Here is a 17,575-nt window from a genome sequence, read left to right on the forward strand (position 1 = left end):
GACTGTAAATAACCTTGTAGTGGATCTGTGAGTGCAGTGTGTATCATCAACAGCACGTGTATGTGTTGCTCGGGCTGATCTCCCCCGTTTGTTTGCGTTACCTGTGATTTAACTCCCCGTCCATTTGAACTCATCTGAATTTGCTGTTCATAGGGACTTGGGACAGAGACGTACAGAATTTGGCCACCGGGCTGTAAAACGGCATTAAGGGAATGCTTACCTCTCACCGCATTTTAACTTTGAAGTGAATGGACTGGGGTTTGTTATATTAGTTTTGCTTTTGCTTAGTTGAACATAAGCGTAATTCATGCACTGATAAGTAAGTTCTCTCAAATAACCTGCTGAGACTGGTAAATACCAGACTTTAATTATTAAGTATATTGTAAATAACACTTTCTCTTACTAAATCCATGTAGTGTCCATCTTTATCTGTGCCCTTTGAAACACGCACTATGTTTCTGCGTAGGCAACTGTGTGCAATGCAGTCAGTTAGGCCTTTTTTTTTCTTTTTTTCATCCATATTGTATATTTAGCTGCAAACCTGAAAGCAGAACTGTACACCACATTTGCTGCGTGGCCTGAACTGGATGGTTGAAGCAGATCAGACTTTTTTTTAGCTGCTTCTGCTGGGCGGCAAATGCATTCTGCGATCTTTTAGGATGGCTGGCCAGCTAGTATCTCTGCGTTTTTCTTCCCACTTCGGTGTGGCTATGTTAAGAAACTGCAGTCTCTGTGCTTGCTTCTGACAAGCGTCAGGAGCTCTGGAAGACGGAGGCTCTTGTCTCTCTTGCCCTTTTTTAATGCTGAGTACAATCTGTTCTGGGACAAGATCGACTAGAATGCAAACAAGATAAGGAAAAATTACCTTTTTGTCCTTTAGTTTTATCTGTTGGAGAGAAGGTCATATAGGTAGTGGGTAATAGTGTTAAACGTAAAGCTTTTTGTAAAGTGTAGAAATGATGTATTGGCATTTTGACAAATCAACAGACTTCTGAGTGCTCTAATAATATTCCTGTGACACTTACGAATCAGGTTACTAATTTTTAAGATGAAATACTCTTTCTCATTTAAAATAAATAAAGAGCTATATTTCCTTTCATATACAAGAGGTAAAGTAAGTCCCATTGCTGTTTTCTGTTGTCTCGTTTTCCTTAGTGTTGAATGTTTGCTTTCTTTTTTCATATATTTTTTCCCCTTTTGTTTCATATATACCTAAAAAAAATTACTTGAAATCCATCTCTCTGTATGCAGTAGTACAGATCATTGTTTAATTTTAGACTGCTTATCTTCTATATTAAAAAGAGTGAGAGCCTTCACTAGCTTAGTGTGGACAAAGAGATTATTTTTTCCTAATACAAATTTCTTCAAAGACCAAATCTTTTGAATATAATGAGAGAAAAAAATTTCGACTCCCATAAATTTATGTCTTTGTGGTCTATTGTGTGATTCCTATCATAAAGTTTCATTTTTAGTTTCACCTGTAAGCTCATCATATCAAAACCAGGATTTAGAATCAAAACATGACATATTTGCCTTATTGATGGCACCTATTTGGACAAAAAATGACAATGAACAGAAAGCTCCTGAAAAATTGTGGCTAAACCTAAGTTTGAAGTATTAAGGAGGATTTACTTTTTATAGATGTATTCACTTCTAATTGTTACGGTAACAAAGAATTGAAAATATGCATTGATCTATATATATATGTCAAATATATAATTGCTGATATGCTGACAAGTGTGTTACTAAATAAGAAAATGTGTATGCTCAAAAATGAATTCTTTTTTTAAAGTTGCATGACAGGAAAAGGACTGAGTATATTACCACAGGTTTGCATTTTACATATTTGGTTTATAATGTGAATCTAGTTCTGACTTACTATTAATTTCTATGTAAATTTTTCTTACTGTATGGAATAGGTACTGCAGGGAAGGATGCAAGTTTTCTTTTAAAACTGTTATTTTTTAGCTGTGCAAAGGGGCTGTGGGTAGGATGAATTGAAAGAGTCTATGGTATAGAGCACAGGAGTAGGACCCGTGAGACCTGACGTCTCTTCCAGTTTCACCATTAGTCTACCAGGTAACATGGAGGAAGTTGCTTCATAATTCTGCACCTCAGCTTTCCCACTTGAAAGTTGGAGATAATCATACTGCTAGGTATGAAGTTCTAGGTGAGTAGTAGTTCTAATTATTATTTTCTTTTTAAGAGACTTGCTACTGCATAGTATATGCAGTCCAGAGTAAGTGATAAAGCTGTTATCTATGTGGTGTACTGCAGACTACAAGATACATTCCATTTAACATCCACTTTTATTATACATCATACGCTCGGCAGTATTTTTTTTTCTTTCTCTAAGGAGAAGTGATAGGGAACATAAGAATACAGGAATGGTCTGTAGAGATAAGTGTATTGCAATTTATTCTTGTGTTGCTGGCACTGAATACTGGAGCAGATTTACAAGTGGAATTTGCAGGAAAAAAGTTATTATTGTCCCCATGTGTAAGGAAAACTGGTCCAGTGATACAGACTGTACGACATAATTTAAATTCAGTTTCCTGTTCCGTTGTAGGTTTCCTGTATTTCCTTAGGCAAGCCACTTTTCTTCACAGTGCAATTCTCCATCTGTAAAACAGGAATAATTGTACTTTCCTGTGGAACGTGCAACAGTTGTAAATCAGGGCACAGAAAGCTGGTGGGGCACTCTGACACTACAGCTTCAGGGCCACAGAAGTGTGGTGGGTAGATGCACGAGGCTTTGGAAAGGCAAGAGAAACTTCCAGAAATAAGTAAATGAGCTGAGAGTTTAGACCATCTGTGCTTGGGGTTGGAAGTACTGGAGAAGAACAAACGGGGTGAGGGAGACTTTTAGATGAAGAGTGCCGTTTTTTCTTTTCATTCAAAGGTCTCTGAAAAACTGTCTTGTGCATAGTTTTCCTGGCCACTGCCCTGATAAGACGAAGCATGTACAAAATCTATTTCTAAGCAAAAAATTCCTGCCAAGGTACATGTCGTATGTGTTTTTTGAGGAAGAATGAAGTGTAAATGTTAAATTTACTGAAAAAGCATATGGAGAAAAATAAAACTCATTTGGTAAAATCAAATGCTAAACCTTTCCTCAGAAAATCTTTTTTAAATTACACATTTAACTTGAGAAATACTTTACCAGATAATCAACCTCTGTTTCACAATAGTCAGAATGAACAAGTTCTATACTAAGTATCAGTCAAATGTTATTTGAAAAGCTGATATACAGTATATTAAATAACAAAGATGCTGACACAGCCTTAACTGTAGTAGTTCTTCTAATTACTGCACTATGCCATGTTATATTATATCACAGGGTATAATTTAGTGTATCTTTCTTTGTCAATGTATTACTCATCATTTTACAAATTACAAGTCTTTTATAAGAAGGTAATTCATACTTGGACATAGTGCTAAAATGATGGAGTGATCTCCTTTTTTCTCAATCATTGATCTTTCAAACTTTTTCATTTAGCTGTATTAATCATGTTTATTAGCTAAATGTTGTCATAAAGAATGGAATTTTTCTGTTACTTTCATATTCAATTAAAATGTGTTTTGCTTGCTGCCTCTATCTGCTGCATCACAATAATCTATTTACTTACTCTAATTGAAATTCCTGTTCATAAATTCAAAACAAAGTCAATACTGCAGTTAGACATTTTCATAAGAATCTATAATCTAATTGAAAATGGGGGGCGTACCTGAGAAGGGAGTGTACTTAAAATACCTTTTTACTCTAGAAATGTTCAGTCTCACCTTTTTTAATGTGGTTTTTTTGTGGACCAGATGTATTTCAGAATTCACTAACATAGTCTACTTAAACTGCTGTTTAAAAGGAACTTGTTATTCAAGTGTGTAAGTGTAATACTGAAGAAAACTACAATCTGTAAAATTGCTGCAGAACACCCTCTCTTCAGAAGACCAAACAGATATTCTAGACCAAACACGAGTGCTTAGTTTGCTGTATTGTGTTTTTGTTGTAGACAGTAATTACTGTGCATAATAGATATCTTTAAATTTAAATTCCTGAACGCTGATGATTTCCAAGCCCAACCTAATGCCTGGCTTGTTTAACCCAGCAAAGTGAAGTGTTTCACTCAGGCCATCAAACCCAGCAGTGGAGGAAAAGCTATTTAAGCTCAAAGATAACATAGCAGCAGGATAAGTTGTTGTAACCTGTTCAGGGATGAATTTAAGCTAGAATGCTAGTGAGCATTGGAGTGAATAGCGGAGCAACTCTCCAGTAAGATTAACAGCGGTGAGAGACCTGACGAGCCCGAAGGTGGACACCGATTAGTCTCTGGCAGGGACTGGGTGGCCTGATTCCCTGTGATAGCAGGAGACTGTGATTCAGTGTCTCAGGTGTTCTCTTTCTGCCTTATTTACTTAATTGTGACTGTGTTTACTTGGATGATTTTATTCTTAAACATTTTGCTTTTCCTGTTTCCAGAAACTAGTGTTATGAATGTAGGTGATGCTGGAAGTTTCTAATCATATTTTTTGCCTGATGCATATTTATTAATTTATTAAAAAAACCCTCAGGTGTAGGTTTAAGGTGCTGTGTTTGTGCTAGGCACTTAGCTATGGTAAAGAGTATTAGCTCGTTGCTAACCAAACAAAGTGTCTTTTAAAGAAAAGTATATGCCATTTATGATTTGTTTGTACCCTGTTTTGCAGGTGGGAGTGAATCCTCCTGGGATAAAGACAAGCTTCAGTCCCCCATTACAACGGGATCGCAGCACAGCCTTGGTCATCCCACACTGTCAGGGCAGTCGAGCCTTGGAAGTGCGCACCCACTCAGTCCTCTCCAGCAGAATCACCTGCTCACCAACAGTACGTAGTGTGCTCTTACGGTAACAAAAAAAAGTACGTGGAGCCCTGCTTGGAGGTTGGGCTAGCACTTCTTCCCAACCTCCTGGAGGTGGGGGAGATGGATGGGAGACACATGAGCGACAGGAGGGTCAGTCCTCCCACTGTCGGCTGCACTTGTGCATCATGTCCAAGCCACCCTCTTTGAATAGTCACCCACTGCTGGGTTAGGGACTGTCAGTCCTTAATTGACATTTCCATGGCCTGGGCTGAAGGGAAGAATAACCACAAAGTTGCTTAACATTTTAGCTATATGAGAAAATTCTCTTCCAGGTGGAAATGCTTACCACCAAATAAAAATGAGAGGCAGGAATAAATGCAAAAAGTCTAGTTAAAAGTGAGCAGAAGCAATTCCTCTGCCTTGTTTTGCCTTGTACCTGCCAGGTGTGGGTAAGGTCATCCATTGAACCCAGCCATCCAAAGCAACTGGAATAAAATGACACAAATAAAGTTCGGATTTGGAACTTAAAGCTCCCTTCAAACCCATCTCTTTTCCTTCCCTTTGGAAGGGGGCAGGTGGGAGGCCAGCAGTTCCCCTTATCCTTTGCACCCAAAGAGAGAGGGAAGGGAAGGGAAAGTTATTCCAAGAAAGATGTTCAGGATTAATATTTTAAAAATTAGTGAGGAGTAAAGTTAATTCTAACAGATGATGATGGATGAAGAATGAAAATCTCACTATTTCTGAATTCTTGTTATTTGTTTAAGCTCTTCATCCTCAAAGTTTTGAAAGTTGTTTTTTGGTTTTGGTTTTAATGGATGAATGACATTTCTGGCTCCTTACACAATGTTAGGAGCAGATAGTTCCTTGCTACCTATGTAGGGCCCCAGACTTGAACAAATCAAAGCTACTGAAATGACTCTACAGTATGGGTCTGCTTTGTTCATGGGAAGGTACGGACCTGAGCGTTTTGGGTTAAGTGTCAGTAGTCAAGAATCACCAGATCATAGGACTCAAATTCACTGTAGTTTATCCTTTCATTTTATATTCTTGAATAACTCAATACCTGTGTATATTTTACATACAGGGATATTGTGTTCTTCGCTGTTCAAGAAAACTTTAAAGATATTTTCCAGTAGATTTTGTAGTAGGAAAATGTCTATAGGCTATTAAAGGGTTTATTGAATGTCAGACATTATGTCCAATGATTTGCAAGTGTAGGATATATTTTCTTCATAGTCCTCTGAAATGTTTGACGGATTGTGTCTTAAAACTGGTGATGTGCTGTTAAATTCTGTTTGTAGTTTGCATTTAGTTTGCATGTCAATTGGACTTTAAGTAGACATACAACTCAATGAGGCCAGATGGTGTCTGGGAGTTTTGGAACTCTGTAGAGTATGAGGAAAGATTATTGGGCTGTTAAGGGAGATATGCAGGGGAACAAAGGCTTATGGATGTAAGCACCGAAGGGGCTTGTCAGTATGGTTTAAAGTGAAGGGAGATCTATGTGGGCTTTGCTTATTACCTATCATAATTAATATTGGCGTGGATCATTATATAAAATATATCGTGAATCATAAGACATCACAGTTGTTGATCATGATATACTCAAGCTAAACAGAAATAGTGTGGGAGCTCAGACTATATACAATTCTGCCTTTGTGGTGGGCGCTGTGGTGTGTTTATATCGCTATAGTCAAATTGTATTGGAATAACATAAGCTATATCAGTCAATGATATTTTTTATTGTGGGTTCTGTCATACAGCAAAATGGTGACTGGCCTTCTCATTTAAAATAGTTAAGATAGAGCCAAAAGTTAAAAAACTTTTAGAAATAATGTGAATAGCGTATGGTTATGACTAGCTATAAGATTATGTTATTTACGACTTGTACCTGAATTTTTAAATCAGAATTTCTAATCTAAATTTGATTTAGAAAAACGGTAAGGCATTTTGTCTGGCAGAATGAGTCCTATTTTTTCTGAAAAAATAATTTTGGATGCCCAAAGGTAGCTATCTTCAAGGGGTCTCTCTAAAGAATTCTTAAATGCAAAATAACCTGAAACAATTTTTTCAGTGAATTGGTGTCTTGGTCTTGCTTTCCATTGTAGTCATTACTAAATACAACATGTAATACACATGCTGAAATAGATTTTAATGCAACATGAGAATCCAATTCTAGCTAGCAGTAACATCATCTTTTTGGCAATGTCAAAATCTGCAAGTTGGTGCAAATGAATTTCATACCTTCTTAAATTGTTTTGTATCCATAGCAGAAGACAATTTAAAGTGACTTTTTGGAAATTAAAACCTCTGGCAACAAGTTTAACCTCTCATTACATGTTTCAGTTCACAGACCTTCCGTACAGTAGTTCAGTAGTGTCTATAGTCCGACCCACAGCTTCCTTTATTCAAGAAATAGTCCTGATATAAAAATCTAGTCTCAGATAACTGCGTATGTGAACTAATAATAGTAAGAGGACTTGGTAAGACTATATTGTCGGATAAAATTATTAATAAATGTTCATCTGATGTGTTGGAAGAACATGCAAACATCTGCATGTTTCGTGTTTTTTTCTTTATTGTTCTTAATAAAGCGATCACTTACGCACTGTTGTATATTCATTTTTCTAATATTGTGTTACTTTATAGCTGTATGTTTCTTTCCCTAATACAAACCATACAGCCTTTTCTGGAATACAAAGACAATTATTCCCTATGTAACATCAAAATTGTTAACACATAATAATACTGGGTTTGACTAACCAATATTCCAGTAGAATATAGACTCTAAAAATTAAGTTGTTGAGTTATAAAATGAGGGACTCGCACATATAACATGCCCGTGCTCTTTTTTAGGGATAGACCTGCCGTTTATGATGATGCCCCACCCTCTGCTTCCCGTCAGCCTACCTCCTGCTTCGGTTGCAATGGCAATGAATCAGATGAACCACCTCAATACAATAGCTAACATGGCTGCAGCAGCCCAAATGCACAGTCCTCTTTCCAGGGCAGGGGCCTCTGTTATAAAGGTAAGAGTCATCTGTGAGACTTAGAAAAAATAGCTTTTTGTGGCTAACAAAAACATTTACACTGACTTTCTTAAGGAAGATAACTAAGAGGCAATGAGCTTATACTGCCTATAGAACACCTGGTCTGCTGTTCCTGCTGGTGCTTCAGTTTGAGGAAATACCCGCGAGTACAGTCAAGAAGTTAAGATGCTCTGCTCTATCTACAAATCTGTAATGTAATTAAAAACAGATACTAAGGCTCACTAGAGGCTAGGGGAATAAGCAGTGCTGCATCTGTTAAAGCTCAAAAGCTATTCTAAAATGTTGTTTAAAATCAAACTTAATGTTATACTTAAAAGAAAATGCTATAGAACATAACAGGAACTCTGGTGCAGTGCAATTCTAGAACAGGTTAATAGCAGAGAAAATCATCAGAAGTACCTTAGTGAGTATAGTCTCTGGTAGCAACACCTAAATTTCCTTCTGGCTGGATAAAACGTGTTTATACTTTTGAAAGGCTTCTGATAGTCTCTTCCAAGCAGGTTGTTAAGAAAATTTCATGCCTGTTCAGTTGAGAGCTGAAGTCCTGCCACACATAAAGAATATGTTGAGACGAGAAATTTTCAAAGTAGAAGGATATAGAATCAGTGCACGTGAAGGATTGGTGCTATGGGATTCTCTAAAACACAGTGTGTCCTCTTTCTATTGAGTGAAAATGAAAGGTTTTATCAATCTAACTTTTGTGTGTATTTGCATGCACGTGCGTGTTTCTTGTTGACAGAATTTTATTTTGTCAGCTTTGAAAGGTAGTTATTTTAGTCCATTTTTCTTTGTTTTTAAATATATAAGTCTATAGAGCTATCTGTTCTGGAAAGTACATGTCTTTATTTTGATATTTATGCTCATTTACACTCATATATCCCCATCGTTCTGGAATCCCAAAGTTCTGAGTTGCTTTATTCTAATAACTTCCACTTATTTGCTGAACTTAATCTCTTGTATCTTTATTGTAAAACATCTTAATTATAAAATATCGTTATTTTATCATTGAGAAAGTTACTGTTGCCAATATTACAGACCAATTGTGAGAATAAATTAGTTAGGATTGTGTTGTACGTTCTATTATCACAGCTGGCTGCTTCAGGAAATTCTGTTTCTACATCAAGCAGGGAAAGAATCTAGTAGTACGCAGCCACATGTTTATTCTTCATACTTGTATTTACTGATACCAACATACTTTCAAGGAAGAAAGCAAATCTCTTTTGTCACATTACAGTAGCATATAATATTACGTGTCTCTGTTGCTGAGGTTCTGGAGGTCTTCGTTTTTCTTCTGATCTTCTTCCTGGCCCTGAGCATCTCCAAAATTGCCTCAGTTTTTTTTTCTTCTTTATTGAGACTCCACTTCCAAATTAGGGCAAATGTTGTTCTTAATACTTTGATTTTGTTTACATTTTGTTTTCTTGGATTCTGGGAGGCTAGTAAAATTCAGGGGGGGCATTCCCCAGTTAGAGACTATTTAGGATTAAGATCTATAAAAACTTCTCCTTATCATCAGTGTATCTGCACAGTTGTTGGCTGGGAGGGGGAAGCATGATATCTCTGATGTCCAACTGTCCATTAGTTAATGCAAGTAACTGAATTGTTAGAAATTAATTGAGGTTACATTCGTTTCACTCAGTAACTTTTTCTTTAACTGTTCAGAGACCTCTCAAGAAAACCATAACCTAAATACAGGTTATTTGTAGCAGCAAGTAGATTGCATAAGCTTTGATTATATTTTAAATGCTATCAGTATGTCAAAATGAAGATTAAATATGTATTTGTAAACAATGCTAGTTCTTTATAATACAAACTACAGTTTTTGCAGACAGTTAGGTTTAAGGATGCTCTTTAGCAGGCCCTTGCTGATGCTAGTTACTCATTTACAGCAATTTTTTCCCCAACACCTGCACTGGAGGATACACAATATCTCCACAGCAACAGTAGGTTTCACCAGTACTCTAGTGGGAATTATTTCTTCTACATGATGTAGAGGAAAATACACCAGTAGCTAATGTGACAGAGGTAAAGTGTGCATCCATTGCTGTGTTACTCTCAACTGTCAAGTGATGCTGCATCTTTATCTCGTTTGTTCCGAGTGCTGAAACTGTAGCTGAATTTTATTACAGACAGTGTGAAGCTCCTTTTGTCCTTTCCTTCCCTTATGTACAATCATCTAGCTCTGAATGACGATCAATTAAGATGAAATCCTTGTACAAAACGAAACATTTAAAAGAAAAGCATTGCTGCTGTTGTTATCTGTCAGCAGTATTACTTCTACTATATGACATTATTTAAGTGCATTTAATAAGTACAAAAAATGACTAGTTTTAGATAGACTGCAATTCTAGCATCATGACATTACTTAAAATGGGAGAAATGAATATATTGAGTATGTATCTATTTCCATACTCTGATGACTAAAATACCACTTGGCCTGTTTTCTATAGGTGTGAGAATCAGCTGCTTTATAAAGGTTTTGAATGAAGTCATTACGCTTTTTATATCACATTTGCCATTTAGAAATAAGCTGTTCTACCAAGATATGCATGATCAGCAAAGTTAACATTTAGTGCTCCAGAAAGAAATGTCATAACTATGAAACTTGATTTCTTCCTGACAGGAACACTATAAATTAGGCAGCCACAATGTCCAGGCTCACAAAACCTTCTTAGCCATCTATAATATGATCTGATGTGATTATAGCAGCACCCGCTAGCAGTGCTATAGCTACGGTTCTGACAGTGCCCCGGTAATAAATCCAGTCCTTCAGGGGTTTACTGTGCAGCTGAAAAAGCTTGCTCCCTTTGAAGCTTGGCTCAAATGGTTCTGAAGAATCTGTATAATTGAGGGTGCCATATGGCAAAACCAAAATTTGACAGCAACACTGACTTCACCACCCTCTCTCTTCTCCCTCTTCCGTCTACTCTCCTGGTAGTTCTTTTTTTCCAGAGCTATTCTTCAGCTGGATGAACTCTGCAATCCAGTTACTGGCCTAGGAGTAAAATGCTTTGCCAGCCTGGTCTTGAGGGTGGAATTTAGCTGAAGTACACTTGAATCATAGTGTAGGCTAGAAATAGTAGTGAATAAATGTAGTAGTTTACTGTAATCCAATAATTTTGCTCCTGAAATTCAGAAAAATCTGCTCGATGACGATATTTTCAGGTCTTCAGAAGCGAAGTTTGAATGGGCCCTTTACACAAAAGAGAGAGGATTTTTCACTGAAGTTTATGGAACAACTCAACTCCAGAGGGCAATAACTACATAATGTTAAGATTTTTATTTTACAGTAGACCTATAATGAATATGACTATTAATATGTATTCACAGCATATTATACAGTTTATCATAAAGGAGTTGTTAAGCTGAGAACACAAATTGAATAGAATGCTGAAAGCACGCCTAAATCTTAACAGAGCATTTAAATGAAGTTAAATGATAAATTGTCGAGACCTCACAGCACATAACGTGGACAGCAAATACACAAAGAGGTGTCACAGCAAAAATGGCAATAGCTCTTCTGTCCATTGACAGTGCTTTTGAACCTCAGAATCAGATCATGCCTATGTAACAGCTCTCTATCCATAGTGGCGTGAGGCCTCAAGCTGTGGATCCTCAAGCTGTGTACAATAAAGGCATCAGGAGTGTTAAGGTAGTGTCATCAAGCCCAAAGTCTTGCTTTATACAGGGTAAGCCAGAAGGGGCTTATATGACTAAAAAACATATTGGCTTACTCAGTTTCAGCCAAAAGGCAGGGACGGGGCGGGGGGAAGTTTGGGGTTAGGAAAGTGTAAGGAGGGCTGTCTAGAGCCAAGTTTCTGGCGCTGTAACTATGCGAGTCCTTGTATATTCACTGAAAGGCCACTTTCCCAGATGTCCTTTGAAACAGGTTGGTGGGAGATACTGTGGTTAGGGTGGGCTTGAAATTGGGGGAACCGAATGCAAACCAGGGGCCTTAAGCTGCTCTCTTTTGTGTTACATATCAAGAGAGTACTAAGAGTAGAGTAATGAGGCAAAATTTTATCCCAGAGATTTGAGAAGCTCTTTCACCCTTTTCTCCCAGTTTTTCCTTGCTTCTTGTTCTGTTCACCCCACATATTTTGCACTTTCCTTGCTCCTCTTGCTCACGTCTCACCCTTCCTCCTCCATCTCGTCTTTCTTTCTCCCTTTCCTTCTGGCTCTCCAACAACCTCTTCTGAGCTGCTGAGAGATGTGCTTCTCCTGAGTAGGAGTATTTCTGCAAATTGGTTTCCCGCTGTCTATTTTTCTTCTATTGTTATCCCCTCGTGCTTCCTGTATTTCTACTTTTCTCTTATTCTTTTTTCTCTTATTCTTTCTGCTCTTATCCAGGTCCCAATTAGGAATAAATGGCACATTTTTTGAATATACCTGGAAAACCCAGAGAAAATAAGTTAAAATGTAAATAGAATAAAATAGAAATGCTTTGTTTCAAAAACACCCTCAAAATAAAGCATTTTTATTTTTGTATTTGAAATCATATCTCTTTCAGAATTTCACCCCAATGTACTTTAGAAACAAACCAAAATCGACCCACTTCCCAGTCCCACCCAGCCAAAAAAAAAAACCAAAAAACCCCACATTTTAGGTGAAATGCAATGGTTTGTTTTAGTAGGGAAACTGAAATCTTGTACTTCACATCAACTCTACAGAATTTCTGTCTGAATATTTTGGTCTACTAATAAACAGAACTAAGCATTATTTGTACAGCGTGATCTAGAGATTTTTGAGTCTCCTTTTCTTTGTGTTCTGTTCTTCTCCTGATTTTGTGGGATTGTTAAAGCATTTGTAAAGGATGTATATGACATGATTTTAAATTTCCTAAAGAGAATACAGATGGGCTGTGTAATTATTGCTGAGAGGTGCTATTTTCTGTGTGCTGTACAACTCACATTCATAATATCTACCTGACAGCCAGAAAAATGTGGCCATCTCAGAATACTCTGAAACAATACTTCTCAGTATAAAAACATTTCTCATTACAGAATTTATAACATTTAATTTCATATCTCTCTGCGGATTCAATTCATTCTGAATTGTTTTCAGAATATTACAAAATTTATAAAATAAAACTTCCATAAAACTTATGTTATTTTTCTCATTATTAGATTTAGTCTGTCCTGTTTCACAGCATGTGTTCATTGCTGGCAGCTTATTGCTGAAATGGGTACTAGAATATGTTAGGGCAGTGACATGTGAGACAGAGTTAAGTTTGCTTCTTATAAGGCTAATTTTTGAGGCTGTATCTGTAGCAAAGGAGAAGTGAGTGTGCAGTTTTGTATCTTTTTATTCACTGATATAGAGAAACTACTATGTTGGGAGATGTTCAGGTCCCTACAAATTGCGTTAAATATCCTTCTCATCGCTCCTCCTTTGAAGGGAGGCATATCCTTCTCCCTGCAATGCCAAGAATGTCTTGCTTGTTAACACTGAGACACCTAGTTGCTAGGTTAAAGAATAAGCAATGAATACTTATTTTAAACTTGAAAGTGGAAAAAAATACAGTAAGAAGCAAGTACATCTCTTTTTTGCAAAGCTTGCAAGGGAATATTGTTAGGCCAAGCACATACTAGCTTTTAGTTCTGGCTCAGATGTTTTTAGTATTGGCTTAGTGATTTGCATTTGTACTTAATAACTAATATAGCTATAACATAGATTAGATGTAGCATTATCATCATTAGTCCTGGGAGTGCCTTTCTTTCATTCAGTAGCAGCTCTGGGTGAAACAATTCATAGGAGAGGTACAAGTAGAAAGTTTCCACTGCAAGATCCTCTCCAATTTTAGTCAATATTATACTTTCAGATTCAAAGTAAAATGTAAAGGTAAAATCTTAATATACGAGTGCAGGTTGCCATAGTTTTCACGGTGACTGCTAATTTAAGAAATGGTGAAGAAGGAAGCTCTTGTTTGGCTGTTTACCAATACCATCTGATTAGCTGCGGTTTTCTCTTTGGCTGAGCAGCTGGCAATTAATGAATTGATAGGAAGTAGTCACAAGGTAATGGAATTAGCAAGTGAACACCTGGTATTAAAAATCAGTAAATGTAGAAGAGTTTTTATGATTTCTTAAATTTGGTGGGAAAATAATTGCCAGTTGACTACAACTGAAACAACTCTATGTACACAGTGAAAAAAATTGCATTTTAAATGGCAAAGTACGTATTTTAAGTGAATGACTTCCCAATACACTGCAAAAGATGAATGGGATCCAGCTGGCTTTCAGACACAGAGATCCTATCTTAGTTTTTAGACCAGCTGTTTACCTTGTTCATCTCCAGTTCTTAAAGCAATTGGAGATACTATAAGTAGCTCAGAAGACCAACAAGTCATCCATACTCTTTGCGTGTGCCCATTTCCAGACGGAGATGATTCAAAACATTTACCTAACCACTGTTCTCTTGCGCAGAAACAGTAACTCTAACCATCATATTTCTTGTCGGCCGCTGTCCAGCATCATTTCAGATTTAGCACAGCTCCTGCTTACTATGTCAGGATTATTCTTTTTCTTTGAAAAGCCTAAATGCCAGTTATGTATTGCTTTTCTCCGTAATGCATTAGTTAAGGCCTGTAAACTTTAGAACACTACTAAAAATGTACTTGTTACTAGAATTCAAATAATGTTAGTATCAACTAAGGTCAATTGGAAAGAAATATGTGTCTCACTATTAACTAAAAAAAAAAAAAGGTTAGCAATTCAGTTCTTTGCTAACTGAAGTTGTGTTAACTTTTCTTACTTTTCTCTCTTGTTGAGGATGGAATTCCGCCAGGGAGATAGGAGCAGCGATATCACAGGTGTGAAATTGTGGTAGTTTTGGATAGGAGGCGAGGAAGTCTGCAGCCAGTCTGCTGGCTGACTGCTTCTGGCTTCGCAGACCCCTCCAGAGAAATGAGATTTTTTGAACTGTGTAGTCCATTTTGAGAATCTGAATGGTGATTTGGCAAGCACTGGGCGATCGAGGTGTGGCACAATAAACATTCCCGTGGGGAATTAGTGTGCAAATGAATGTTGGAAAATTTATTCTGCCAGAGCCTACGAACTCTCTGTTTTTCCAACATGGTCATCAGTTCTGAATCTTTCTTACAATAGTTGAAAACTCTAATCTAGACCTAAAGACAGTAGAATCCCCATTTTTCCTTCCTGTCCGTTTCATTAGCGAGGTCTGGTGAATTCCAGCTGTCTTGCCACTGCAGAGCCCTATAGAGTACAAAAGCAGCACCTCAATTAAATATGAAATATCAAGATAAATGTCTGAATAAAATATCCAGGACTCAGACAAACTTCCAAAACCTGCTTGTCAGCAGTGAAATGCCATTAAATCCTCTAGGAACTCATTAATAGATTAACATTTGGAAGAGTAATTACAGCTAGATTAGAACTAAGAATAAAGAAAAATAAAGGAAAATCCAGTAGCATCATTTCTCTAAACTCTTGACACAAAATGAAGATCAATACTGTAAAAAAATCAGAGGTAAGGAATTAAGGTCAAGATGATTATGTCAAAAATAGGTAAGCTGTTCATATATATTTCAAATAAAACTAGTGTGGATGCAACTGTTATGTAGTGTTTCATATTATTTGTGTGGAATACTACCTCACAGGGGATAGAAAAGGGATATTGAGGTGAAATCAAGGATGTATCTGGAAATTGGATGAGTTGATGACCTAAATCACAACTAAAATTAACAATGTCAAGCTTTGTAGCTACATTTTCTGAGCCAAAGCAAGACACTGATCTGTAGTGAGACAGAAATATATTACCCTTCAAAAGGATTAAATACTGCAAAAGTCTTTTTTGAGAATTTATGTTACAGCTTTGTAAAGGGAAGAGAAAAGATAAGGTAAAGTAGGTACCATAGTTAGATAAATAGGTGAGATCTGGAGAAATGTTTTCATTTTTCATAAAATTCTCACAATTTTAAATTTTATATATAAAATTCATTACATTATAACCTGGAATATGAATCTTGCAAATTTATGAAATAGGAAGAAATACAAATGGAGAAAATAGGACTTTATTTAGAAATGCTTCTCTATTACTGTGAGTGTACCTGCTGTAGAACCAGGCTGCACAGCAGTGTGCCAGTGGGAACTGAGCTATTTTCAAGAGGAAAAAAATAAAGTATATGAAAAGTATCAAGGTTGTAAAATACATAGGTGACAAATAAAATGAAGTCATCAATGTGTAAAAAAAATGTTAAGGTTTTAGATTTGCAATTTTCCTATTTAAATGCCCTCATTGATTTGTTACAAATACTGTTAACCCTGTGTTTGGAAAATGGTGAGGACATTATCACTTGTGTTCTCATTTGTAATAAAATAGATTAACTTGCTGTGAAATTTTAACTAGGCTGAGACACAACAGTAGCTACCTAATGAACCAGAGCACATTGCTGTTAAGTAGCTAAATAGATGCATACTGATTACAGGACTGAAAAATGGATCTGTTTACTTGCAAAAAAAGAGACTGTTCATAGTGTTATTCATTATACTAGGGGAAATTCAGCATTACATTTCCACACAAACATTTAGAAATAGACAATTTCTCGATCCATATGCAGTCTTACATGATGGTACTCTATCCTCATTTGTAGTACATACGATACAGTGAAAATTTCAGTTCCTTTGTTGCTTATAGGGAAAAGTGTATCTTCCCTGTATATGTAAATTTTTGTAACTGGTAAGACGTAGATGACATAATCAACTAATTTGCTTAGAAAGTGATTCACTGTGTGATTAAGAATGACATTATTATTTGACACTTTTATTTCTGCCTGAACATTTCAAACCAAGACCCTGAGTTTGAAGGCAAATTACTTGAAGCAGAGATTATTTTATAGCAAGAGACAATGGGAAATGCAGTTACCAGAAGGAGCTCAAATACTTTGCTTTTCCAAATCATCAGCTTTTGAATTACTCAGATAACTCCCATTTAAGATGACATATATGGCTGTTTGTGTGATATCTAAGTGTTAATTCATAGTCATATCTGTTCATAGGTTTTTTTGCAGAACAGTTGGCTTGTCCTCTCCTTGGCTATTCATTTTCATGGTTGCAATAGACAATGAAATTTACTTAAACTACGTACTGTTCTGTAAAAGTAATCATTTCAAAATGGTATCTTAATTGTAAATTGAACACTCTTTGTGGTAAAAAGAGAGGAAATGGTGCCAAAGAGGACTGTTAAAACTGAATTCCAGGCAAATAAAATCACAGTCAGAGTTGTAGCCTGTTAGCAGTAACCTATTTGGAAGCTATATTTACACAAAGGTAAAAGACACACAGTATTTATAAGCTCAGGATTGCATGTATATGATTCATAATTTATTTAGGAGAATACTTGGGGTAAGAATGTAACTTTAAGAAGTAACTTAATAAGCAACCCATCCACAGACTAAGTCATGACTCTCTTTTACTCTTCCGCTCACCTCAGCAACCTCTAAAACCACTCTTTCGGAGACCGAGAAGATGAAAACACAGGAAACTTTAAGATCAGTGACTTTGACTTTTTTCCCCCAGCATTTGAAAAGTTGTTTGTTTAAAACCATTCAATTTTCAAAATTTTAAGAACTTGTGACTTAACATAATAGATTCATATCTGTTAAAACTTAATAAACACTTTTAATTAGCATTCAAAAATACTGCAATTAAAAGTCTCCCTTTAAGATTTA

The 17,575-nt window shown here is 36.4% G+C and overlaps 1 protein-coding gene across 3 annotated transcripts in view; it reads left to right on the top strand.

Moving 5' to 3' along the window:
• The window catches only part of DACH2 (dachshund family transcription factor 2), a 308,526-nt gene that overhangs the window by 231,436 nt on the left and 59,515 nt on the right, over nucleotides 1–17,575 (top strand). For all 3 annotated transcript variants that reach the window (XM_075161959.1, XM_075161958.1, XM_075161957.1), the window contains exons 4-5: nucleotides 4,705–4,860; nucleotides 7,694–7,866. In XM_075161959.1, coding sequence (XP_075018060.1) covers nucleotides 4,705–4,860; nucleotides 7,694–7,866 — 329 coding nt within the window. The remainder of the gene's footprint in view (nucleotides 1–4,704; nucleotides 4,861–7,693; nucleotides 7,867–17,575) is intronic.

This window comes from Calonectris borealis, chromosome 13 (genome assembly GCF_964195595.1).
Source record: "Calonectris borealis chromosome 13, bCalBor7.hap1.2, whole genome shotgun sequence".
NCBI classification, from domain to species: domain Eukaryota; kingdom Metazoa; phylum Chordata; class Aves; order Procellariiformes; family Procellariidae; genus Calonectris; species Calonectris borealis.